The sequence below is a fragment of the Opisthocomus hoazin genome, chromosome Z (assembly GCF_030867145.1).
Source record: "Opisthocomus hoazin isolate bOpiHoa1 chromosome Z, bOpiHoa1.hap1, whole genome shotgun sequence".
NCBI classification, from domain to species: Eukaryota; Metazoa; Chordata; class Aves; order Opisthocomiformes; family Opisthocomidae; genus Opisthocomus; species Opisthocomus hoazin.
The window spans coordinates 16,469,931-16,497,208 of NC_134454.1; the positions used below are offsets into that span (position 1 = coordinate 16,469,931).

The 27,278-nt window shown below is 39.8% G+C and overlaps 1 protein-coding gene across 1 annotated transcript in view; it reads right to left on the reverse strand.

Moving 5' to 3' along the window:
* PGGT1B (protein geranylgeranyltransferase type I subunit beta) overlaps positions 1–27,278 on the reverse strand; it is a 41,608-nt gene that overhangs the window by 10,588 nt on the left and 3,742 nt on the right. Inside the window, 4 exon segments of the mRNA XM_075411092.1 lie at positions 3,991–4,123; positions 6,873–7,024; positions 16,646–16,713; positions 25,384–25,502. Of these exon segments, the coding sequence (XP_075267207.1) occupies positions 3,991–4,123; positions 6,873–7,024; positions 16,646–16,713; positions 25,384–25,502 (472 nt within the window).

The window sequence follows — 27,278 nt, forward strand, 5'->3', positions numbered from 1 at the left end:
TATACAGGTTATTTCTAGCACCATATACAAAATCTTAGCAGAGAAAAAAGGCTAATATTCTTGAATAACATATTTCACGTTCATTGCATTTAAGCAATACACTTTAAGAAAGACTTGCTTCTTGTGACAGCTAATTGAACTGGAATACATCTCATGAAGGGTCATGGAAAGAGATGAATGAGACGAAGGAACATCCACTACCGTGAAATGATTTTCACAAAGGGCGACTCTCTGAGCATTTGAGACTTCCTTAAACACATCTTCACCTCTACGATGTGACCAAGCAGAATGCAAAGACTTCTTGTATTTGCCTAGAAGTTCCAGGCACCTAGCAACCGAGTTGGTGCACTGAAATACCAGTCTGACCAAGCAGTGCACACCCAGAAAACCCAGACGAAACTAGTGTACATACGCATACCAACTCTGCAGTGCATTCACAGCAAACTGACACTTAGAGAAGATGTCCTACTGAACACACTATATAGTCAATCTACCATCTCACAGTAAGCCCGGACAAAAATATAGTTTCTTGTTACACATAAGCACATTCTAAGGAGACTGCTGCCTACTGAACACTGCTTACAGGATCTCTTTGAGTTACTCTCTGAGCTGGCTGGGAAAAGACCTCGTCTTTGTGATAAGCCAGTGTCTTCCGGACTTTGACCAAGCCCAGACTTCAGTCTTACTTCACTGGTCAACCAAAGTATTACTACAGGCCCTTCCAAAGAGGTCTTGTTCTGTTCAGGCTTTTTCTTTTTTCACTTTTTTTTTTTTTTTTTAAAGTGGTGTTAATTTTCCCAGTAGGAGCAATTCCAAATTGGAATTTGCAGATTCAAGGATTAATGCTAAGGCTCTAGAAGCAAACTATAAATTTGGTTCAAGATCACTGTAGACAGTAAATCTCCAGCACCATTTGAAAGCTCCAAACTTTCAAAAATTCTTCGCTTGCCTCCTCCATCAGCGGCCTCATATAATGCTCTCTAGTTATTGTCTTAGAAAGAAGTAATTGTTCCGGGCTCACTTCATCTTTTCAGTGCTACTTATTACTTTACATACCTCTGTCACAATCCACTTAATCATCGCGTTTCCAGAATGAAGAGTCCTAGCATCTTAAGTGCTCCTTCTACACAAGCTGGTTCATACCTCTAACAATTCCACTCAACTTTCTTATACCCTTCCCAGTTCCACCATATCCTCTTGGACCAAAAATACAGTCAGGGTACAAAATGCTAACCAACAGTTGACGAGATGTATAGCACAACATTATGAGGCATCTGCTCTTTGGTTTTGTTCTCTATTCTTTCTTAGTATTTGATTCTCCTATTCTATCTCTGCTAAGCTACCTGATTAAAGGCTCACCTCAGTAACCACAAAGGTCCAGCAAGGATCAGAGGAGGAAAAACCCTTCCAACCTAATCAGTGAAAAGTGAGCAGCACCCTGACTCCGTTGCTCCCTCACACTGTCAAAGGAGAATGGATAGATCATTGTCCCTGGGTGAAGCCTGCCAAGAGGAGTCAGCAGAGATCTCCTCACCGTGGAAGCCCATGCTAAGTGGGCTACTAACTACGGGGGTATAGGAGCTCTTATGGGATTGCAAGGGGACAAAAATCTGGGATTGTGTAAACTTGTTATGGGATGTTTTCTGGGGAATGCATGCGTGTGCACAACTTATTATGGGATGGCTAGGGGAAGGACCAATGGTAAGAAAGAGAAAGATCAAAGCAGACTGGAGAGGAACTAGCAAGGCAAAACAGAGGCAAAAAGGGGATAAAAGGTGCTAGGAGAGCGTGAACAGACTGCTGGTCTGTATGCTTGCATAACTAAGCCCTGCCCTTGACCACCTGATCACCCTGGTTGGTCCAAGACTTATAAAACACTTTTTAAAACTATCTTCTGTGGACCTGTGCTATCTATTCCAAGTGTGCACGTATGTGAATGCTAGCAAACTTCAGACCCAAGTAGTTAGTGGGTAAGACAGGTGGTCTGAGTACCAGCAACTGGAGTGGGACCATGAATCTCACAGGCTTGTAGGCTGACCTGCCAGAAGTGGGGGAGACATGGGCACTAGACGACAGCTGTTGGATGGACTATCAGTACCAAGCACAGCATCAAGGCTTTCTCCTTTTCACCACTTCACCATCCTGCAGTGAGTAGGCTGGGGAAGAAGCTAGGAGGTGACACAACTAGAACAGCTGAACCCAACTGCCCAAAGCAATATTCTGTATGCCATAACCTCACGCGCAGCAGTAAAACTGGGGTAGCAGAAGAAGAAGGGGTGAGGAGGAAGAAGGTGTCTTCCAAGATGGCTGATGCCTGGAGACTGGCTGGGCATCAGTCTGCCTGTGGGAGGCCGTGACTGACTGACTGCCTTTGCATCACTTGTTTTTCTCCTCTTTTCTTCACTTAGCTAACCGTACGTCCATCACTGAGTTTTCTTGCTTATGCTCCTCCTATTCTCTCCTCTGTCCTGCTGAGGTGTGTTGGGGGAGTAAGCCAAGCAGAAACACATTAAAAAGCATTAAAAGCAATGTAGGAGTGATAGCATAAAGTTTTGTTCATCCTCTCAATTCCAGCATGCAGGCTAATGTCATGAATGTACAACGTATGGATTAGATGATTTGAAATTTGTTGAAAAAGAACATATGAATAAAATTATGCTCCTAACCAGTCTATGGCAGTGTGCCAGAAAGCTTCTTGTGATGTACAGTAAGAAATGCTTATGCATCTAACCACCTCCTTACATAATAAACAAAAAATAAAACCCAATTTGGTCTGAAGAAGGAGATTAAGTCTTTTTTAGACTTGTTTCTCACTTCAATTTCACAATCTCACTGCTGGCAGCAACTACTAAAACATACTGGTTTACAACTGAAGTTGTATATTGTGGGAATCGGCTGGGCCGCAGGCAGCCTTGACGGTCTTGATGGAATAGAGCCGTATCTATGAGCTAATTATTTTGTGCACCTGTGGTTGAAAAACAGGAGGAAAGGAACAAAGAAACAGGATGGGAAAATCCAACTCTTCGATAAGCGTGAAGGTTGCGTGAATGGACGCATGATGACCAATCAGAAGAACAAAGGAGCTACATGCCAAAAGACCCTCACCAATGAGACTATGGGGCTGGGGGACAAGGGGATATAAAAATGTGATGATTAACCATTACAGTGCTTCTGCTGCTGTCTGCTTTTGCTTGCTTTGTGACTGCCATAACTTATTATGGTGTGCTGCCACAGTATATCATTATAAATTTTGGCTCTTTTTTATTGACCAGAAGAGTTTACTATGCATGTTTAGTCACATTCAAGAAATTGTAATTTTCAAGCTTACTCAGTTTCTTTGAAAAACATTTATTTCAATCTGGGAAAATGAAACTCAATTACACTAATGAAAACATAATGAAAAACCCCTGAAAAATCTTTTTCTCCAACTAAGTATGAAGACCGCTTTCACAGAGAAAGAAAAAAAATGTGTATATACTAACATTTTCCTTCATTCCAAGTATCTAATAAATAAATAATGAAGTGCATGACTGGAAACTCTTACTAAGTTTGAACTGATGTCATTAATTAGTTTTTCTTTTGATTCTGTATATAATTTAAAAAGCAGCACTACAGCTCATTAAAACGTATTTTATTGATGCAGTGTTCTATTATGCATTTTTTCTAACTTATAGGAACATCAGGCCACAATTTCAAAAAAACTGCTTTAAATTTTAAGTTTTAAAGAAAAAAGGTCAGATTTAATTTGCAGTGAACATACACACCAAATAAAAATATCTAGCTAGTACACAAATTACAACGAAAATACAAATGAAAAAAAAAAAAAACAACCCAGTGTATTTTTTCATTTTCCACTCGCTAAAGTAGGAACAAAAGAGAAAGAAATTACCATAATATTTCAATCTGGATGGGGGGATTTTTTGTCACAGTTAAGAAATAAAGCTAGGAACTTTAAAATGTAGTAGGAAATTACACTTTGTGAATACTCACCATACTTCTTCTAATGTAGTCTATCGCTTTTTTCATATCCATGCCTGACCAGTTATCGAGCATATAGCAGATGCAGGAAGCACAGTACACAAACCTCATATCATTCTCACTTCCTTCCAGCACGGCACAGAAACTGAAAGAAACATTTCTGTCATTATATGCTGTATAGCCTGTTATATCAGAAAATACGAAAAGCAGTTTGTCACCATTTAGAGCATGATGGCAATAAACAGAGTGGCAGATACCAAAACCAGGACACAGCTGAAGGATTGTGTAATTTTTCCTCTAAAAATTAGTTACTTCTATTTACAGTATGCACATAAATATAACCCAAAGCTATGCTGGATCTTCTTTTTAGAACATGTGATTCTAACTAAGCCAAGCAAAATGAATGTAACTATTAACATTTAGGGGCCTGGGTGACTTTATCTCCAGCAATGTAATGACACTGGTCTTCATTTATTTGAAGAGATTAATGCTCACATTCTTTCACCTATCACAGCATATGTGATGCAGGAATTACCATTTTACCATTTACTGTTCAGGGCAGAATTCTTTGCCTTCCTAGAAATCTGGACAGTTGACAAGGCTTTCTTTCCTCACTGCAACTTTAGGATCAGTTTCCTACGTGTAACAGTAAAAACCACCTTCAATCCAGTTTTTGATGTCTTATGGCTACAATCTTTCCAAACTCTAGGAACTTTTTAAAGTTGCTGTATCTGAGTTATCTAGGTACAATCCTGTGCTCTCTGAGACCCTTAAAATGAAGATGTGATTTGCTGCCTGACAAGCCTCCACTTGGTTCAAAGAGTTAGTGTATTTTGAGGACTTCACCATTTGCAAGAAGCCAGCACAAAAGAATATTCTGATGAGTCGTCCTGACACACATCTTCTAAAAAGGGGGAGGAGGTATTTCCGACTTTAAGACAGTCTTTAAAGCACGACTATCACCACAATGACACTCCCTCTTTGACTCTACAATTCAAGTATGTATCTCATCTCCTTGCACAGAAAAGCCTCCAACATTTACTGGAAGATATTTTCATCTCTCCTAACCCCAATAGTGCCAGGCCCTTGCTCTCTGCAGCTCAGATAAGGATGAACTCCATTACTTTCTGGATACGGCACAGTACATTCTGGGAAACAAGACACTTTTTAAGGAAATGCCAGTACCGTGGTTTACAATCTTGCTTCATCCTCAGGTGATAACCACGCTGTATGTTATCCACATACTTCAAATCAAAGACATAAATTAAAACACATCTATTTATTCATAGTGTAAAAAAAGACAATATATATTTTTTTTTAGTTTTTGTTTCTTCACACCTGTCTTTTGTTAACTAAGGCTAGCATACTTACACTCTCTTTCCCTCACTGAGCTCACTCGCCATTTCAGTCTGGTCAAGGCGAGATAAGTTCAAGTTCTGGCCTTCACAGATCCTCCCCCTTTGGGGCAGTAAAAGTGGTTTTCATAGGTATGAAAATGTCTGTCACACTAGAAACTGACTCCTGCCAAAGTAGCTATTCCATACCAGAGATATGCAAAGCACCCTCCTTTCCTTGTAGGGGATAGCTGGCACTCTTCAGCAGGGAATATAAAACACAGCATCATATACAAGAGTTATCAGTCTGTACATTAAAACCACATGATGCAAACATGCAGAAGAGGTTAGTTGCATGTAGCTTATTACTGTAATCAGGCAAGATAACAAGTAATCACTTCAAGACGCTAGTGGGTTGGGAGCATCTCCTTCCTTTGGGATATACTTTAAAAACAAAAATGACATATAATAGAAATGCTTAGAACAATGGAACAGGCACCTCCACATGCTTGCAGAAACTGAAAACTGCAGCAGATCAATAAATGCACATATATGTATCTGCACAAAAATCTCAGGACTTGGCCCATCAAGGTCAGTCTGCTGTTACAAATCACAGAATAACTGTACATCATACAATTCATATTCACCACTTACATTCCGAACATTCTGGAGTTCGTGTTTGTTTTTTCTTTCTAAAAACATGCAACACGGCATTTTAATAGCTGTGTTACAAAAAAAAAGTTTTAATTATTGAAGATGTCTAGGCAATACAAAGCCATTTGACCAAAACAAAAGCTTTCTTAACTCATAAAGGGTGATAGCAATTTCATTGTGAAATGAAAGATAAGTCCTTCAGGAACATTTCTGTAATTCTGCATTTCTTAAAGTACTCTTTCAAAAATGACATTCAGTAAAATTTAACAACATAGACAGATTGTGTGCCTTAGCAGAAGTCTTCATTAGCTACCAGTGTCAACCTGCTTTAAAAAAAACCAAAAAACCCCACCAACAGAAGTAGATCAAGGGCTACACAACACTTATTAAAAAATGCATGCAAAAAGGACAGACTTCACAATGAAGTTTAGTAATATACTCCTACTACAAGTAACATATAGGCTAATTCACCCTGTATATTGATATCTGGAATCTCTCAAAAACTAAACAAAGCCCATTCTCCCACAAAGCACAGCAAACTTCATCCTACTAGTGCTCCAGGGGCCTGCAAAAAAACAAGAGACTACGAACACAGAAAACCTCACTTATATAAAGGACAGAGCAGAAAAACTACCATTCCCCAGACATAAACCAGTCAACTAACTTTCGAGTACCAAGCATCTACAGTTGTAAGCAAATATTGTCATTCTCTAGTATGACAATGCTGTTTGGTCCTCTAAACTGGCACGTGTTCTACGACTGTTACTGATTACCCACCAAACTATTTTCTAATAGAAAGAAAAGGTTCTACAGCTATTTTCATAAAAACCATGTCTCTTACGTTTCATTCCACATCTGTGTTTTCTATGAACCTTGCAGAGCCGTAGAATGTAAAATATCTTTTACCTTCCATCCTCCAGCTGGAGAGCTCTGAGTCCTGCCAGTACGGCATCTTTATTTACTCGACTTAAATCATCTCCAAGAATAACCAGACATGACAGACCTGTGTAAGTCATTGCTATGTGACCACTATCATAGGGATGAGATACACCCGGACCCTAGAAAAAAGGGGAAAAAATAAAAATGTTGAAATATCATAAGACCTTATATTACAGTCAAGCATTCACTATTTTAAAAAAACTAACAGGTAAACAGAGTTCTTTTCCTTTCACTTATTATGGTTAAACTGAATGCATCCCACTCAACGTTCATAATCAAACTAAGCTACTGCACAGCTCTGCTACCCTTGTAAACAGTTGGTCAGCAGGAAGCTTTGGAAAAAAAAGCTTTGCCATGAGTGATATTTACGCAAGAGTTAAGCAAAAAGATGGGATGTGCTCAACTGTACTTAAGTTCATCCCAGCACAACACTGGGCATTGGCTTCCTGGCAGCTAGATAAGAACTGTTGAATACCCAAACCTCTGGAGGCCTTTTCCACAAAGACTTTACAATCTAATGATCTACAAGCAGAAAGCAGCATGAGGAATTACTAGTAATGTCTCTGTCAATTGAAGCAATACCAAATTATCTTCTCACGTACTTTTATCTCTATTCTAAAACAATAATCAGAGCTTAAACATAGTATTTACATAGAAAATAATGTCAATTGAGAAGCTAAAGTGACAGTTAAATGCTGAGTAGTCACACAATACAAATCACAATAACAGGTGGGAGATTGATACAACTGTGTTGAAATCATTATTTTTCCTTGTGATATTTTATAGGCACATCCTGGGCTGTACCACTTCATGAAAAGAGAAACCACATGTAACAAGATGACTTCGGATACTTAGGATGGTTCAATTTGGACCAAATGAAAGACTACTATTTTAAACCGGATAAAAGCTATTTCAATACTGAGTAGTAGAGACGAGCAAGTTTTTAAATGACATTTTACTGGCATTATTGCCTAGTCAGTCACCATTTTTATTTTGCAATTCATCCTAATAACACATGCAAAGAAAAAATTTAAATAAGATTGTTATATGTAACGGGTAGTTTTCAGACAAGTCACGCTCATTTCCAAACCTGTAAAGCCTTGCTTCTAACAAGGCACCGGGAGAAAAATACTTACTGCCCATTAGACAGCAAGGGGCCATTCTCACCCTAGGGAATCAAACACAGCTGGGAAAGACAGGCAGAAAACAAGGTGAAAGTGGCTGCAACAGCACTGAAAAAGCTCTAGCTATGCAACAGAGAAAGGGAACAAGTGAGTGAGTGCTGAGCACTGCACCTCCTCTCCCTGATTTCCAGCCCTAGACTGTCTGTTGAGAAGCGGGCACAAATCTCAACAGTTCCCACTCCTACCCCTGAGCTGCCAGAGCCCCCGTCACTGTCTTCTGCCCTCCAACTCCCCCAGTCACACGCACATACTCAAGAGTGGCAGGGGCTGGCAGGGACTTCTAGATGTCACCTGGTCCAACCCTCTTGCTCAAGCATGGACACCTACAGACAGCTGCCCGGGACCATGTCCAGATGGCTCTTGACTGTCTGCAAGGATGGAGACTCCACCACCTCCCTGGTCAGCCTGCACCAGTGCTTGGTCACTCTCACAGTGACAGTGTTTCATGATGTTCCAAGGAAACCTCCTGTGTTTCAGTGTGTACCCACTGCCTCTGCTCCTGTCACTGGGCTCCACTGGAAAGAGCCTGGCTCCATTCTCTTTGCACTCTCCCTGCAGGTATTCGTATACATTGATGAGGTCCCCCTGAGCCCTCTCTTCTCCAGGCTGAACAGCCCCAGCTCTCTCAGCCTTTCCTCCTACGAGAGATGCTCCAGGCCCAGACAGACTGCCCCATGGGGCACCCCACAGATGGGGAACAGCTGTGCCCTCCAACAGCTTAGAAAAAGCTACTGCAGTCATGAAATATGTTTTTCTAACTTGACTGGATGACAGGCTCTAATCCCAGAAGGAACAACTTGGCCTATCATGACAATTTTAGGCATTTTAAATAAAGCAGAACTGAAAATCTTCCTTTAAGAATACTTTCCCCTTAAAAATTTTCTTCTAAGCAGCTTAACCCTTCTGCTGCATCAACTTGCTTCACATGTAAAATTCTGCTGCAAAAATCCAGACATATAGGGTGATACAGGCAAATCTGCACTGACACAGAGAAGTATTCAGTTTAATGCAATTGATCAATTTACTTTTAAGCAAGTCTCTACTCTAAAAAGGCACATCTGAACAAGTTCTTGTCCTAAAAGGATTCTTGATGTCCCCGTTCTGTAGCTAAACCTTCTCACATGTTTTGTCAAATGGAATACAAGACACACACCAGCTAATGAAAAATATCTAGAAAGGTTTCCAATATTAAGACCAACTGCTTACACAATGTCGCAGCAGCTTCTGTCAGCAACTATAAAGAAAACTAAGTTTCCAAACAGCTATATAATCGAAGTTAAACTAGAATGAGGAGAACGTGTAATTTCTCCTTACTTGGAATAACCTAGAGCAGAGGAAGTCCAGAATTTGCCTCTGCTCATTGCACACAAATACACTGAAAATGCCAGAGCCTGCAAACCAATATTAACTGTTCACCACTGCTCTATTTACACACTTTTCTAGGTAGTCCGTCTCCAAATAAATATTGACATCAGGAATAACTGAACAGTAACAGATACCGTGACACAGTTCAACATTACTTTCAAAAATATTATTTCCAGACAACAGTCACCAAGCAAGGAAGATTTACTCTAAGAATATTCAGACTTACTTTTCAAAACCGTATTTATGAAAACTACCCAAATGTTCTAACTGCTACAAATGTGGTTGGATATTTGGAAAATTTCTAAGACATCTATAGTTCTTAGTAACATTCTCTTTCAAGTGACAATTTTTCATACAGTGTCTACATAAAGTAACTGAAAAGTCCTGCTTCACGTGATTTCGTTTTTTCAGTTGTAATTTTCTATACACATGATAATTCTATACTGCCTGTAAAGCTTTGGTAGCCTATAAACATTTGAATATCTGGGTCCTTATTTTTTAGTGAATACAGTTATTTCTGTTACATTGGTACTCACTGCAGTAAAAACAGGCTGCAGACAAAGTGTTATCAGCACATGTATACTCATCAAACTAAGTAATACCACGCTCCCCATACAGTGAGTGGACTATGTACAACTTCTATCTGTACTTCATTTTCTATGCAAACATTTCAGCTTGTAGCAGTAGCACACTGCTTTTTCAGTTACAGGGTTTCAGGAACACCTGAGCTACATGAAATTTTGCAAGTCTGGTAGCTTTAATGAAGAACACAAACTCTGCTTGCAGGATTCGTATAAAGTAAACAGTAATGTCTACTGCCTGTACACAGAATCATGAAATTCACAGCTAAATTAGTACTGCCATCTACCTCCATCCTCAAACACCCAACAAATCTTTAGATACAAGTAATGCAGAAAAGATCATTAGGATATACAATTTTGAAACGACTTGTGGGGCATCATGAAGATGGTCTCAGCATTCAAGAACAGCTGCTTGCAGGTCACACAACTACCTTTATTACTAATAGTTTTATCACAGTATTATCATGTGGCAAAATAATTATATTTTTTAGATATGTTGGTATACTGATAGACATCTTGATATGTAATAACTAAAACAGCCAGTGGAACTAACAGACGGTCCAACATATTGGTATGCAGCCAATGTCTTAAGAATCTTTAATTTAGGGCCAAAAATCACAACAAATACGGCAAAATCTCAACAAACATACTTCATAAAATTTAATTAAATTAAACACAGAAGGATCGGAATAAAATATGAAATCATACAGGAATTACTACAGGGCATACTCACAGAGGCAAACCTGGTATGTGTAATTACTGTAGGACTTTGGAACCCTTCATACCCTAACAGATCTTTGCTCATCAGGTTTTTTTTTTTTAAAAAAAGCAGATATACTTATTTACCAGAACCATAACAGAATAATATATTCTGTATGCTAACCACGACTGTTGAAATTTTAAATTTACTGGAATTCATTTTATCTTCCAGGTTCTATGCAATTATTTCAAGCTCATTGTGATACTACTTATAAAATTTTACGTTGTACCTACACAACAGTACACTGCGTTGTACTAACACAACAGAACACCTGAGCCCAGGTAACAGGATGTCTTTAAGGGGTAACAATCTAACAATCAGAATAATTGGACATTTCAGGTGAAAAAAAAAAACCATACTCAAGAAAACAATACTTTTTTTGCATAAAATTGAGAACACAAATTTTACAGAATTTAAAAAAACTTTGTAGAAACTGATCCTGTGACAATCTGGTGTCACAAAGTAGAAATGGAATGGCTTCTCCAAATGCAAAAGATTACAGCAACTCTAAAGGTTTCATGAGATAATTGCTAATACTTTTAAAATTTGCATGGGTGGGAGGAAGTGTTGCTACACTGCCTCTGCTACGAAGGGAGAGCCGTGGATGTTGTCTACCTAGACTTCAGCAAGGCTTTCAACACAGTCTCCCATGATATCCTCCTAGGGAAGCTGAGGAAGTGTGGGCTGGATGAGTGGTCGGTGAAGTGGATAGAGAACTGGCTGAATGGCAGAACTCAGAGGGTTGTCATCAGCGGCGCTGAGTCTAGTTGGAGGCTGGTGACAAGTGGTGTCCCTCAGGGGTCAGTACTGGGCCCAGTCTTGTTCAACTTCTTCATCAACGACCTGGATGAAGAGTTAGAATGTACCCTCAGCAAGTTTGCTGATGACACCAAACTGGGAGGTGTGGTAGATACACCAGAAGGCTGTGCTGCCATTCAACGTGACCTGGATAGGCTGGAAAGCTGGGCAGAGAGGAACATGATGAGGTTCAACAAAGGCAAATGCAGGGTCCTGCACCTGGGGAGGAACAACCTCATGCACCAGTACAGGCTTGGGGTGGACCTGCTGGAGTGCAGCTCTGTGGAGAGGGACCTGGGTGTACTGGTGGACGACAGGTTAACCATGAGCCAGCAGTGTGCCCTGGCTGCCAAGAAAGCCAATGGGATCCTGGGGTGCATCAAGAAGAGTGTGGCCAGCAGGACGAGGGAGGTTCTCCTTCCCCTCTACTCTGCCCTAGTGAGGCTCCATCTGGAGTACTGTGTCCAGTTCTGGGCTCCCCAGTTCAAGAAAGATGCAGAGCTACTGGAGAGAGTCCAGCGGAGGGCTACAAGGATGATGAGGGGACTGGAACATCTCCCCTACGAGGAGAGGCTGAGGGAGCTGGGCTTGTTCAGCCTGAAGAAGAGAAGGCTGCGAGGGGACCTAACAAATGCTTATAAATATCTGAAGGGTGGGTGTCAGGAGGATGGGGCAAGCTCTTTTCAGTGGTGCCCAGCGACAGGACAAGGGGCAATGGGCACAAACTGAGGCACAGGAAGTTCCGTCTGAACATGAGGAAGAACTTCTTCCCTCTGAGGGTGACAGAGCACTGGCACAGGCTGCCCAGGGAGGTGGTGGAGTCTCCTTCTCTGGAGATATTCAAGCCCCGCCTGGACAAGGTCCTGTGCAGCCTGCTGTAGGTGACCCTGCTTCAGCAGGAGGGTTGGACTAGATGACCCACAGAGGTCCCTTCCAACCCCTACTATTCTGTGATTCTGTGACAAAGCAATTCCGACATTGTGTAGAAATTTGTCCCAAATTTATCAAACACACCACAGTCAAAGCAGCTGATTTTTAACTGGCATCTTCAGGCTTGGTAAAAAGAAGTTGCTTTTTAAGTTCTGTATTATGAACAAAGATGACTTTTAGTGAAATATAACTATTTCTGCCTCATAGACATTCCAGATTAAAGCAACAGTAGCACCTATGTATACTGTCAGCCCAAGCATAAAAAACCCCACTGCTGCCACCACCTCAAACCGTGAGTTTCATGAGCCAAGGACAGAGATAAACAGAATGAAGTTATTTTAAGAATGGTAGAACTTACATCTCAAAAACTAGCAACAAGAAAGCTATTAAACTGTGTATGGATTGTTAAACACTTAGACTAAACAATCAGAAGAAATACACTGCATCCAGTAAGGTTATGTCTACGCGAAGGAATAACACAACAGGAGTGGGTTAGGAGGGCAGAACAGGCGCTGCAGCGGTACTGGTGCCCATGTTATGTGCATTTCACAATTCGTGCCAGCCGTAGTCTGGCTTCATGGACTAACAGCCCACTAAAGGAGAAGTTCATTCTGGTTCAGTTACCACTAAAAGGAGCTCACTCTGTGTGTCTCACTCTTTTGGAGCAAGCACATTGACTACTGTTCTAAAGTGCTCTGTACTGATCTGAACCAATATGCTGGTGCAGACATACTCTGAGAATACAACAATGGGGATACGGCCAGGTCCTGCCCTCTGTATACACTTCACCTTTGGTGAAAATTACAGTTTGCAGGTCATACAGGAAACAGATTAACTTGGCTCTCAGCGATGGACTAAAACAGTCCTGCTCTGTGGGAGTTACCATTGCGGTCTGCACAATCTGAACCTTCCTTAAAAGAATTAACACTTACAGATGCCAAGCTGAGAGGGAGTACATGTAAAACTGGTACAGTGACATCCTAATGTTCCCTCCCTCATTATCCAGAACAGCTATTTAAACACAGCTCATGGTCACCAACAATTCCTGCTGACCACTGCAAAGAGGGCTAAGAAACTCTCTCTGCTGCAAAGGCATGGGCAAGATCTCTCCAAACAATAATAAAGAATGCTACCAAATGTACTCCTACGCAGGCAGAGTCCCACTTTCAGAAAGCATTCTTCTCACACTCGGCATCAGTGTTACAAACACGGATTGTTTCAGCCTCGAGAAAATACAATGTTGTCTCAGGAACACAAAACAGATCTTTCCCCTCCCCAAGCGAAAACTTATGTTATTTACCACAACAAAGTTCCAGGTACCGGCTTTCAATCTAGCCCATAAAACTCCTTCGTAACAGTGTGAAGAGACTGAAATGACATAGGCCCATCTGAAACTCTGATTGTTCTTCCCTAACTGAAAAGCTAGTTTAAACTCCAGTAACACCAAATCAGAGAGACTGCAGAACCTGGAGCCATTTTAGAAAATAACCGTTATCTAATTTTAAATGATTCATATTTAAATGCAGTGATAGAAGTGACACTCTGAGCCTTCATTTACAGTTAAGACTGTTACAGCCTGCTAAGACTGTGTGTGGGGAGTCGGTCAAGTGGATATGGGGTTGCTTCACTTTTGCTACAGTCCCAAAGAGCTGCACAGACACTACCACCAAACACTGAAAGGAAAATGGCTGAAAAAATAAACCCCAAACCAAAATCAAATGAGCTATCCTGGTAATATTTAATAAAGTTGGAAATTCTAACATATCCTTTGCTTTTTTCTATTATTTTGAAGGGTCCCTAGTGACAGAAGAGTTTTGGCTGCATCTGATATGGCACTTTCTCAGAGTTCAAGAATGAAATCACTGTAGTGGCATGTAATAAATAGTAAATGCCAATGCAAATCCAAAACATTTACAGGCTTTTTCAAAATTATTTTCCAAGACATAGGTTCTATAGAGCATTTTTAAATGACGAATAAACAAAAATGACAAGACCTTAAACATAATTGAAAGCCTACGCAAAGTATTTCCAAGTCTTTCTAAGTTATTTCAGAACATTTCAGGGCAACAGTGCTGGAAATACTTTAAAACCTTTGTACGCCAATAAATCAAGCAGCTCTGATCCCTCCAATGCAGATGCAATGAAAAAAGTATTGCAATGCTTGAACAAATAGGACATACATCTGCAAACAGTTTTCTAGAGATAATGACCTTGTAGCTAATTTCCACAAGTTATATGATTCCACCCCTTTGTCCCTTCTGCAGATTGTTTACACATTATGAGACACTGATGGGCCACAACACATTTCCTGAAAAGAGAATACTTAAGTATGAAGCGTGCACTATTGGAAGTTGAGACTTAAATTAAAACACCAGAAAGTGCTGGGAAGGAATAATGATGCTTTGCTGATCTTATGGACTTTTTGTCTTCACAGGCCTTTACAAGATCCCAGAACTATATTCAGAACTCACTCTTCAAGCTTTACACACTGGGCAGGATGAAAAAAACGTTCCCAAAAAAATGCACTCATTTAATGTACTACACCACATAGCACTGACCCAAACCTTTGAGGAAACATGACTGACATTTTTATTAGCTCAGTTTGGCAAAAATATGTCTTTATTCATTTTATAATGCTGTTATGCCACAATAATAGCATGACAACCTCAACTTCTTTAGGTGACTGTTATCAAAGACAACCATCTTCCTTCTGAGTAAAACCAGTCTTTTTCTTATACGACCATACTGAAACCATTGTTTACTATTTTGTCTTCAAACTTTATTTACAACAAAGTATCCCAGTAAATCACCACTACAGATCCCAAATTGTTTTAGGCTTTAAGCAGAAGTTTTCCCTTTTTCCTTCAAGCTCAGTGGGTGGCTGGACTGCCACTCAGGTTAATTCCAATTAAAACAGATGATGAATTCATCTTGCTACTACAGTCCGAGCTCACCGCAGACACCATCTGTAGTGTAAAACAGGGTAAATACCAAAACAAACCAAGAGACAAATTACCTTGCCTGTCAACACGCTGCTGTAGCACCTAGTGTAGAGATTTAAAAAACCCTCTTCACAACTATCTTTCCCTTTTTAGAAAGCATAACCCCTGCATATTTCTGCTACTAGTACTTGGCTGACTTGCTATATACTAAGAGGCATATGCAGTTATCGCTCCAACGTAGATTATCATTCCCACAAGTTCTTCAGAATCATAAAGTTATGCTGTTAACTGTAAACAAATATAAGGCAAAAACAGGCTGCTGTACTACCTTCATACTCCAGTTAGTTCAAGCATTTTTAGATCAAACTACAGTCAATAGTGTATCAGATGTCCATCCTTGCTTCCAATTTCAGATCCCATGATTCTTTCATTCATTTATATTTAAAAGCTTGCTATCTGTCCACTATAAAAATCAAATACTTGGTGATAATTTAGTGCTCTTCCAGATTTTTCATCCATTCTTCAGTGAGATGTGACTCCACTCCAAACACATAACTACTGTACCTCTTTCACAGTCCTTCCTAAACGCTGGCCTCTACTTCCCTCTTCCAAATGTATCAGACCTTCTGTACTATCTTTAGCAGCCTCTGCTAACCTCCTTTCTCTCTTGTATTGAAGGCACTTTCTTTTCGTATACAGATTTAACTCTGTTGAACCTCAGTTCTATGGGCTTCAAAGCATCCTCTCTTACAGTCACGACATCTGGGATGAGCAGACACTTGCCTATGTTCAAATGGATAACAGCTGCAATCAAACACACGTGTTTCATCACAGGAAGAGGAATACCAAAGAACAGCACGTGCTGCACCGCGTAATATGGAGCTAATCCCTACCAGGTGATAGTTCTTCAGTTAAAGAAGTTTCCCTGCTTCAGTAACAGATTAGAGCAGGGGGGAGTGCACCAACAGCCAGAATTTGTACGATGATTTCTTCACTGCCCTGGAAACTCAAGCAGTACCATTTTAGTATGTCTCTTATGTACGTTTCCTAAAAGTCCTGCAAACATTTCAGCATATTAACCATGCAAAAATGTCATAATCATGCAGTTAACATTATAAAAAAGACACAAGATTATTTATTTACAAATTGAAAATATTTCACGCATACACATTTAACCAACCTTGGAGGGATTGAATGGCATCCCTAAATATGAAGAGCCTCTGAATCCACAGCGATTCAAGTTTGATCCTGGAAAAGATTAAAAAAAAAGAAAAGAAGACTCAACTAACTTGCTTTGCTGAAACATTTATTATAAACTATAATTCTTTCATCAAGACCTGTTAGTTCAACATTATTCACAATTATTACTAGAGTTTGCACGTATTTTTCAGTACAGTCCCAACCTCAGTTTGCGATGACTCTGATCAAGGAAAAAAAACCAAAACAAAGAAAACCACAAGCATACTTGATCCTGCTGTAACGACAACACAACAGATTTCTTTGATTTGGTGGAAATACAGTGTTCATATCACACAGAATTGTCTACCACGCTCACAGAAAACCCCCAAACAACCCAAAGATATTGCTCCCCTGGCAAACTGCCCAGAGTTAACAGATTTTTTTCCTCTCTGGATTCCTGCTTGGTAATACCGTCTGTTCCCAAGCAGAATTGTTTTAAGATATTCTGCAACTTGTACAAGGGCAAATAAACTGTCTACAGTTTTAGGCTACCACCGATCTAACTCAATACTGTCAGAGTGAAATAGTTAAAATGACGTGAAAGGCAGATTTTTAATTGGAGCCATTCTTCTCTCACCCAAAACACAGGTACAAGAACATTGTATCTATCAAATGATTCTGTTAGTGATTCAGTATAATTCGTTTTAAATGTGTCACAGTACCTGAGCATGCAGTATACAGAACTGTGCCCTTTGTGCTGTCTAGAGCTAAGTACAGGTTTTCAGGGCTCAAATCTGCTTCTGCATGGCAAGAACTCAATTACTTCACTCCTCAGCCTCTGAAAGTAAAAGCCTAATGAGTGCCATAGTTCAACAGCACTTGGGTGTTCTCAAATTCTCTCCAATTGTTGGGTTGTTTTTTTTTCAGCTCTTCAGCCTTTAATCTAAAAATCCTCATGGAGATTAGGGAAAATTGCACCAGACTAAACAAATAAGAATAGTTATAAAGCTCAAAGTCCTATGCAATGTGCTCTACCATTTCTGGTGTCCTTTATCAGCACATTAGCTTCTAATTTTAAGCATATTCTGCATAAATGCAACATTTAAACTAGGTTTTAACAGTCTAAGTACTTCAACATGGTTAAAGTATGCAAGTTTCTCTACCAGACAAGTCTTTGGATCTAATTTACATGGAATGAACTACTATTTAACAGAAGAAAACTAACCATCTGCAATTCTCCACTTTCTCCACCTTTCAAACAACAGTATTTTTTAATGATTCTACAGGCGTAATGAAGATAATTTCAGCCTGCACTAAAACCAGGTATACTATAGGCATGCCCACAGAGAACAGAAAGAAAGAGTATCTGTATTTGTAGACAAAAAAATGCGTAACATATTTTGTTACAATCTAACTCTTCTCAGCAGAGAACGTTTGTCTGTTAGATCCTGTAGTCAAAGACTTGCATTTTATGTTGCAACAGGTTCTCAAAAGCACAATAAATACTAGTCTTAAGGACCAATCTAAGGTCACAGAATCACAGAATGGTGGGGGTTGGAAGGGCCCTCTGTGGGTCATCTAGTCCAACCCTCCTGCCGAAGCAGGGTCACCTACAGCAAGCTGCACAGGACCGCGTCCGAGCGGGTCTTGAATATCTCCAGAGAAGGAGACTCCACAACCTCCCTGGGCAGCCTGTGCCAGTGCTCCGTCACCCTTAGAGGGAAGAAGTTCTTTCTCATGTTCAGACACTGCCCAAAACACATCACAATTTGAAAAATTACACAATGTGAATGAATCAATAAGAAGAGAATTAGAATTCCTACTGCTTAAATACCAGTTTTCCTAGGTGACGCTGTTGTGGAAAAATCATCATTCACCTAGTCCATTTTCAGTAAAAACTAATGTGTGTCTTAAGTGCTTATGTAAACTACAAAATTCATCTTGAAAGGGCACTGATGTGGAAACCCTTCATCCAGAAAACAGTAGCTAACCTACTGGTACACAGCTGTTCTGGCCTGCTGCAAATGAAAACACACAAAATTACGACAGCTCTGCTGCCAAACAGAACTCAGTTACCAGTTGCTAGATGGAAGGATTCATCCCAGAAAGACAGATCCCCATTATCAGTCTTTTAAACTGCAGCTTATAAATCATTATCAAGGTAGAAATGGCCGCGTCAAACCAAAATGCAGTGTGCTGTTCATGGGTGACTTTGATTGCCTCCTGATCTGACAACTAAAAGAAAGATTAAAAATAAAGCATATGAATGAAATCAGGATCAATTGTTCCCTTCAGCTGTTAAATTTTTGTGCAACATTTTAACAAGTTTTATTCTACTGCTAAACTGCTTCCAACTAAAAAACAGCATTGGTAATTTTAAAACAATGCATTTTTAAATGTACAGCTATCATTGATTTAAAATCTGTTTTGACTATTTACGTCAGTGTCTTCTGATCTCCAGCCCTAGACTCTACACACTGGCTCCTAGGAGAAACAGAACAGCGTGGCTTTTCTACGCCCTTAGTGCAGTATAATCTTTGAAGGGAATTTTACCCCCTCCTCCAAACAGAAAAACTTTGTCGTTAACATGTGTGCAGTAGATGCTTCCTAGACCTTCAGCATTACAAGTAAATAGCTAAACTTCTAGTTATAATTTTTGAATTAAAAAAGTAGAATGCTGAGCTGGTAAAGGAAGTGTTAAAACAGGAAGTGAAAACAGCCCATTTCTAACCAGATCACTCTGGCACATTGACGTCATGTCTCCAATTTTTTTTTTTAGCTTCCTGTGAACATACAAGTTCAAAACTAAATGGGAACTAATGGGAAATTAGAGAAAAGCCACTGTCTTTCAGTTTATATACATCACCATCTACAAAGTTGGTTTTACTATTTTATTGCAAAGTACCTATACTTCTTCTGTAATAGCTTAGTGGTATTAATCTAACTCTTGTCTACTTTCCTGAACCACAAACAGAATCAGAAGTAGAACCAGAAATTAAACATATCCTAATTAAGAGGATATGATCACAGTTTATGTCTCTCGTAACAAATTGCTGACGTGACCAGTTCGGCTCCCGCACAGTCCTCTGCAGCATCAACTGTAGCAGCAGTTATGACATGGTACCACCTAGTGTTCACTGTCAGCGTTAAGCGTATTTAACCACTTTCTGAAAGAGCTTAAGAAAAAGCAAAAAGTAATAAACGTTCCATCAACTGCTGCATGACTATTGCAAGCTGAACAAAACATACCTGGAAAAACTTTTCACATTTGACAACGGAACTAAAGAAAACCAACCCTGTTCCCAAACCAAAAGACTCCACACCCAAATCATGAGCCGATACCTTCCCATGAAGAAAAACCACATTACTAATGTGTGCCTATGCCAGAAAGTCTTTAAGACATGTAACAGAGCTCCAAGTGATGACCACAGATGGCTTATCCTGGGACCTCTCTTGTAACAGCCAGGACATTTTTGCTCTTTTAGATTTGTCTTGCACGGAGACTGGTAACTTTTACCAGTACTTCCTCCCAATCCAGGTTATCTGGTACCAAGGCTTCTCTCATGTTGCTAAGTACAGAAGCAATCTCACAAACACCATTAAAATCTTAAAACAATATAAAAAAATCACAGGTTTATCATAGGCTGACACAGTCAGTACATCCAGATAAAAGTAAGCATAAGCAATTCTTACTGTACTAGGGCTAAAATATAACTATTCCTATAAATCAAAGCACTTGAATATGTCATAAAATGCAAAGTTGCGTTCTCTGAAACAGAAGTCCATTATACATCCAGATAAATACTTCAAATGTAGCCATTAAAGAAGGTTATGTTGGAGGAAAATTCGTATTTCTGCTCGAGAAACTCATGATCAGAAAGTTCACATGTAACAATGATCTCAAAAACAATGACATTTCATCCTTTTTTTTTTTCAGTGCTAACACACAAGTAAGGCAGAAAAAAGAATAATTACAAATCTAAATTTAGACTTTGACAGACGAACGTTTTAGGTCTCTGATACAGTGTAATAGTTTTCAGCCTGCTATGCATGGGTCCTGGGGGTTCAGACCCACAAATGTATTATGTCTCAGCCCTCCCTTTGGTGCCACTTCTTGGTACAGCAAAGCCAGTGAAGCACCCAGCTGTCAAAAAGCACAGTCTTGTTCCCTCTCCCTTACTGGGCTGGCACTAGCACTCAGCCAACACAGTTCACCAACTCAGCACAAAGCTAACCCTCTGTTAGACAAATAAATGCATGCTTTTTCTCCACTTCAACAAGTTAAACCAGCTCTCAAGCATGGTGAAACAAGTGCCAGTGTTGCTATGGGGGAGGATGGTGGATGAATACAGCGAAGGAGTGTGCCTCCACTGTGTGCCTGTAATTAGACCACTTCAGTACAGAGCTCCGGATTCACTATTTTTCAAAAGGGCTAAACTGTTTTTAAACGTGGCCTGCAAGAAACCTGGACACATCTTCCTCACATTGCCAAGAGCTGCACTTTAAGCTAGTAAAAATACATTTGAATTCTTTCTAGGAGCTGCTTTGTGAGAGGAAAACAGTAAAGCTCTCACATGACAAGAACCTTAGGAACAAGCAGTTGAAACAGGCTCTTCTGTTCCTTCTGAACCTTCTTCAGGGTCTTTTCCAATTTCACTAGCATTTTAAGAAGTATCTTAGTCTAAATACTTATCATTTATGATATGGCTTGTAAAAGAGCACCACCCTCCTCAAAATGAATTTTTTTTTTCTTTTTAAATAGTCCTACTTCTTCTTAAAAGCAAACACAGCGAGGTCTTTCTGCAGTGAACAAACAAAACCACATGTATTACCATGCACCTAAGCAAACCATTTAGTAAAAGTGAAGGAAAAGTAATCATTTCTGAAATCTATAGAATATAAAGCCAAACTATTCTGCAAGTTACAGAAGACAGCGGCCCTTCAAATAAGCAGAAGACAGCAATGAGACCAAGCATTCAGCTAAGGATGGCAGCTTTCTGTGTAAGGGTCAGCTGGCATGTGTGACGTGACATTCCCTCCTAATTAGAACTGGTATTGAGTTGGTCTCTAAAGCACTTGAGCTGAAATTATATTAGCTAAAGGACATTACTTATTTGAATCACAGTTACAATAAAACCACAGAAGAATACAGTCCATCCTGGCAGACCCTAATCTTTAGCTTCCTTTAGTGCATTTCAACTAAGGTCACAGAGTATGTATACGCTTTCTTACTTGGCAAGATCAAGATCTCACCACTTGACATTCATGAGCTTTAGTTTCACATAAAAATTTCAAAGGCTACAAACCTCTGAGTTTAAGCTTTCTTTAGCCATCAGACATATCACATACCAGTAAATACAAACATGTTACTTAAAACGATCACAACATATTGTGAGACACTAAGAAGTATTCTAAAATACCAGATTCTGAATTTTCTACCAGGTTCTGTAACGTCCTGCTGTGGTGGGTTGACCCCGACCAGCAGCTAGCACACAACACAGCCACCCACTCACTTCCCACCCCCAGCTCTGTGGGAGGGTGAAAAAGCAGAGTGAAGGAGAGAAGGCTCATAGATTGAGACAGTCTGATGGGTGAAGCAAACACTGCGGGCACAAGCAAAGCAATGGAGGAGTTCATGCACTGCGTCCCATCGGCCAGGCAGCTGCTTAGGCACTTCCCAGAAAGCAGGGCTTCAGCACGCACAAGGGTTACTCTGGAAGACAAGTGCCACAATCACAAACATCACCCCCTTTCTCCTTTCTCAAGGCTTTTACTGCTGAACATGTCAGATGGTTTGGGGTTTCCCTCGGGTCAGCTGTCCTGGCTGTGTCCCCTGGCTGAGGGAGAAGGGGTGCAGAGGGGAAAAAAGAGACAGTCGTGAAGGGGTGCAGGCACTGCTCAGCAATAACTAAAACACTGGTGTGTCAGCAACACTGTTCTAGTCATAAACGCAAACCACAACAGCATATGGGCTATTCTGGATAAAATGAGTTCTGTCCCATACAACAGTACACCTACTAGAATAGTTATCGATAAAAATAAACCGATACTAAGTTTGTAGAGCATCAACTGTTCTGTCTCCCATCCACTGAAAAAATGACTGTAAGGTAGCAGTAGTTCTCAAAATAATTTGAATTTGCCATCTTAAAAAAGTGTTTTAAATAAAAATCAACTGAAATGCTATGGATGTGGAGCCTTTGGACAGACAAACACAAATAGCAGGGAAACTTATTTTTCTGATCAGAAATACAGGAACTCTTTTTGCTCATTTTAGGAACTCAACCAGTGATGCGATCAAAAACAAACAACCAAGAATGTATAAAAATATATTCCAATTTAAAGTCTAAGTTTTAAATAGGTTTTCAGTCCCATAGCCAAAAGCAATGAAGACTTGTACCAAGTACAATATAGTTACCACTCCAGGCAAAATTATTGGAATTCATAATTCCAAAAGCTACATAATAAATCAGTGTTAAATTATAAATGTTTGAAATTTATATTATATAATAACATACCCTCCCTGAAAAGAGGGATTTATCAGCATGCATGTCAGAGAAGCTCCAATAGAATATTTCTTTAAAAGGAGAGTAAGGATTTGGTTTTTTTTTTTTAACCTGGAAAGATTCTGATGCATCAAGCTAGCAACCATTCTCTTTTCCTAGAGATGCACAAGCATTCTGAAACACAAAACTTCACTGCTGCAGCCTATCAGAGTTCAGCTACTTCTTCAAACTGGCCAAAAGAGGGAGTCAGAGCTCTACTGCTGGGAGGCTGCCAATTAACAAATAATGCACACACCCAGCATTAAAAAACAGAAAGTCAATGCATGTTACTGCAAGTAGATATTACAGTAGGGTATGCATTGCCTTCTGAACATTTAGTCATCCAGTATCCAAATTGCTGCTGTCGGTACATTTTGCATTAGATGAAGTAAAAATGGAATAAAAACAATACTGAAGTTTTAGGGGTCAAGTGACCACATGGAGTAGGAGAGCTTAACAATAACAGAGTTCTTATGATGTGACACAAAAATAGGAAGTTTGTTCTGGTACAACAGAGAGATTTCTTACTTAAAAGCACAGAATGACTGCCAAAAGTGCCCTCCACGAAACTACCGTCCTGTAAATTTATGATGGAATGATAGCTAGAAAAAGAATGAGCACATCTCAGCTATGCCCTGGACTGTAGCTTCCACATCTCCACACTGAGCTTTACACTGCCCTCCCTAGCAGGTTCTTGACGATAGGACTATTCCAAACATTGGCTAGATAGGAAGAAACCTTACTGAGAATTACTACATACAACCAAAGACAAATCAACAAAAAATGCCTATTCTAACCTCTCTTCTTGCAAATTTCACTGTTCTTTCAGAACATACTCCTGAAGACTGGGATAAAGATCAGAAAGTGAGCAACTTCTAAAAACAAAGCATGTATACCCTGGAAAATTTTTTTATCTCTAAGGGACAGGAACCTTCTCATGATTAAAAACACTGCAGGAATAACTGTGTGATCCAAACCCCTGATTTTCTACAATCAGTCCTGCAATACAACATGATACAATACAACATGAGAAAAACCAAATCTATTAAAGCTAACGCCTGGGGTGGATCTGATGGTTTATAAATTGACAGAATAAGAAAAGGGATCTTTTTATTACTGTAAGAAATCAAGCATCGGCAATCTTGACTTTCATACGCTTACTTCATAAAAACGCTTTTATTTCATCAAACTGTTTTTAGGGAAAAGACCTAATTTGTAGTATATAATTAGACTAAATATGGTAAGGAAATGCACATTTTTCTTTCTACAACTATCCAACATACAAAGTACGTGTTGATGATTTTACAGACAGGCATGAGGAATTACCTCTTGCCTGAGACCAGCCTGGAGCTATCCCCAAGCCAGCACTTAACACTGCCAGCACCTCCTGTCATAAAGCAGCAGCACCTCACCTGCATCTCCCTCCCTTCCACCCCCTCTACTGCGGTTAGCCATTCACCTGTGCTGCCTCAGAAAAAATCGCCAATACCAACCAGCCCACAGAGACAGCACCTCCCTGACTTCTGTCAAGTGATCAGGAAAGGAACATGTCCTGTGCGCTCCCTCCTCGACTTGGATCTGCTACGCACTTTCCCATCCAAGGGCCACTAGGATGCAGCAACAGCATTGCTCCTTCTAAAAACGTTAGGTAAATTTAACCTTCACAGGTCAAAGGAACAGATTTTTCATTTTAAAGCAGGAACTGTGTTTATCCATTTTGCTTCTTAACCTTACACTTTCCATTTTTCAAAAGCTGTTCCAAATAACCACATCTGTGCTCAGAGCTCCTGGTATAGATACAATTAGTGGAAGTCAATATAATCACTGTAAGACTTGTAATACTTATATAACACATGCAGTTCTTTTAGAACCAGGTGAAACACTCTTTCGAGATACTTAAAGGTGCAACTTCATTACTATTCTATACTGTCTTATCTTCGAATTAATTTCACAGATTCACCTTGTATACATAAAAAAGCTAAGCTAATCGCTTTTAATAGCTTTATTACTTTAAAGGGATCTATTTCTAGGATTTGCTTGACATAACTACCTGAAATTATCAGGACAGCACTTCAGGAAGGTCAATCTTTTTTTTTTTTTTTTTTAATAGAAACCAAGAGCCATCCACTATTCCCCAGGTGAAAAGCAAACGTAAAGATGTTAATATCAATTAAAAAAAAACTAAAAACTCACTCACTGTCTTCTGTGGGAAGGACCTGCAGGGAATAAATCCATTCTATTATATCATCTTTGTTCACCACATCTAAGGAATCCAACATATCCAGACCAGAGAGTGCGAAAAACGCAATTGTCAACCTAAAAGAAAAAGATAAGACTTACACTTCCCACCATAAATATCATGGGGAAATTAACAAACGGTTGCAGAAACAGAAATATCTATGAATTCTCAGCCTTTGACAGTGGTGCAGTATATACAGCCTAGCTCAGAAAGTATGAAATTTATCTACTGGACAAAACTATGTTCTTTGTACTGTAAATGTTTCTTTGTGTCAACACGGCTTTTCATATAAGCCACCCCTCCTTTTACATAGTAATGATATGCCAATTCAGACATTAACCCTAAGTGCCTGCTTACCTGAAAAAAACACTACAAAGTAAACCAGGTTATTAATAGATGGAGCACTGGCTCTCTGTGAAGAATTCTTACAAGAACAATCCTCTAAATATGCAGTAAGTGCAAGGTAACCCTGAATGCAGGAAGCTGCCTCTCATTGTGTCCCAAACCCAATTTCAGATGCTTAAGAACTTAGGTGTCAAACAGCAAGGCTTCCTCTGTAACTAATGAATGCACAAACAGACACACAGGATGAATTACCATTTAGAGGTACTTATTTCTTGTCCTTTGGTATAAAGGAGTCTAGATGACTAACTGAATTAAACATCTAAAATTAAGTACCTCAGATTCAAGCATCCAATACAGGACTGAAGTAGCTAGCATGCTGAATGTCCTTCTTATCCACAGCTCATTTCCTTCCATAAACGTGTGCTACCACACCTGTTAACTACCACCTTCTTTGAGGGCTTTGTTTTTACCTCAAACCATTGCAGTCTAGCATTACAGCATCTAGCTTACAGCATGGCACCTCAAACACTAGCATTATTTGCTCTGACAGGGCACCAAAGCAACAGCACTGGGTTAGGAACTTGAGATAGTTTGCTAGGAGATAAAATGTTCATGTAATGGTACCTTCAAAGTTCTGATTCAGATTAAAACCAGCTGGATTTGTATTTTGCCACCCACACTTGCGTCTGCCTGTGCTGCTTCCAGAAATTCTTGCTCTCTTTTCACCAGGTAAGATCATGGATTGTGAAACAGCTGCTACACAGGCAGAAACTACAGTTCAGTACGCTAAGGAAAACCAAAAGCTAATGCCAGCATTCCTTAGGATTTATAAGTTCCTTAGGAACTTATAATTTGCAGTTATCTCACAAGCTGGTGAGCCACCTTGGCCATCGGCAGTAGACACCTCTAGAGATGAGGAGACACACGGGGACAGAAACCTCTACAGCCACTTCATTTCTGCATGCGGTTCTGCATCAGAACCACAAACAGTAAGACCAAAGAAAAAATGGTGACATGAGTCAGCCCAAACAACATCTCCAAAAGAATTCTAATTAAAACACAGCAGCCAAGTGCCGATGCAGCAGACACTAATCTCAATGCAATGGCACCACCTCAACGGGTGACATTCCTACCAGTGGGCTGAATGGCTGCTACAGTCATCATGCAGTCATTCACAAGCATAACTTAAGTCAACAGCTTCTGCTTCAAAACTGTTATCACCTAGGATTACACAGCACAAGTGGTGGCCACAACTCAGTTAAATAATGGTGACTTGGTAAGCTGAAGTTACTTGATTTTACAGAGTCTTTTACTTTGACCCTCAACTTTTGCACTGCTTTTCATACCACTCTCAGAAACATAATCTGCTTGGATACTGAACACTAACATCCTCTCTCCAAAAAATCCCTCCCAGCAATTCTAAGGCCCTTGTGGGGGGAAAAAAAAAAGTTAAAAAAAAAAGTCAACATGGAATAGCATAGAGCTCCATTACTGTAAGTATTCACAGC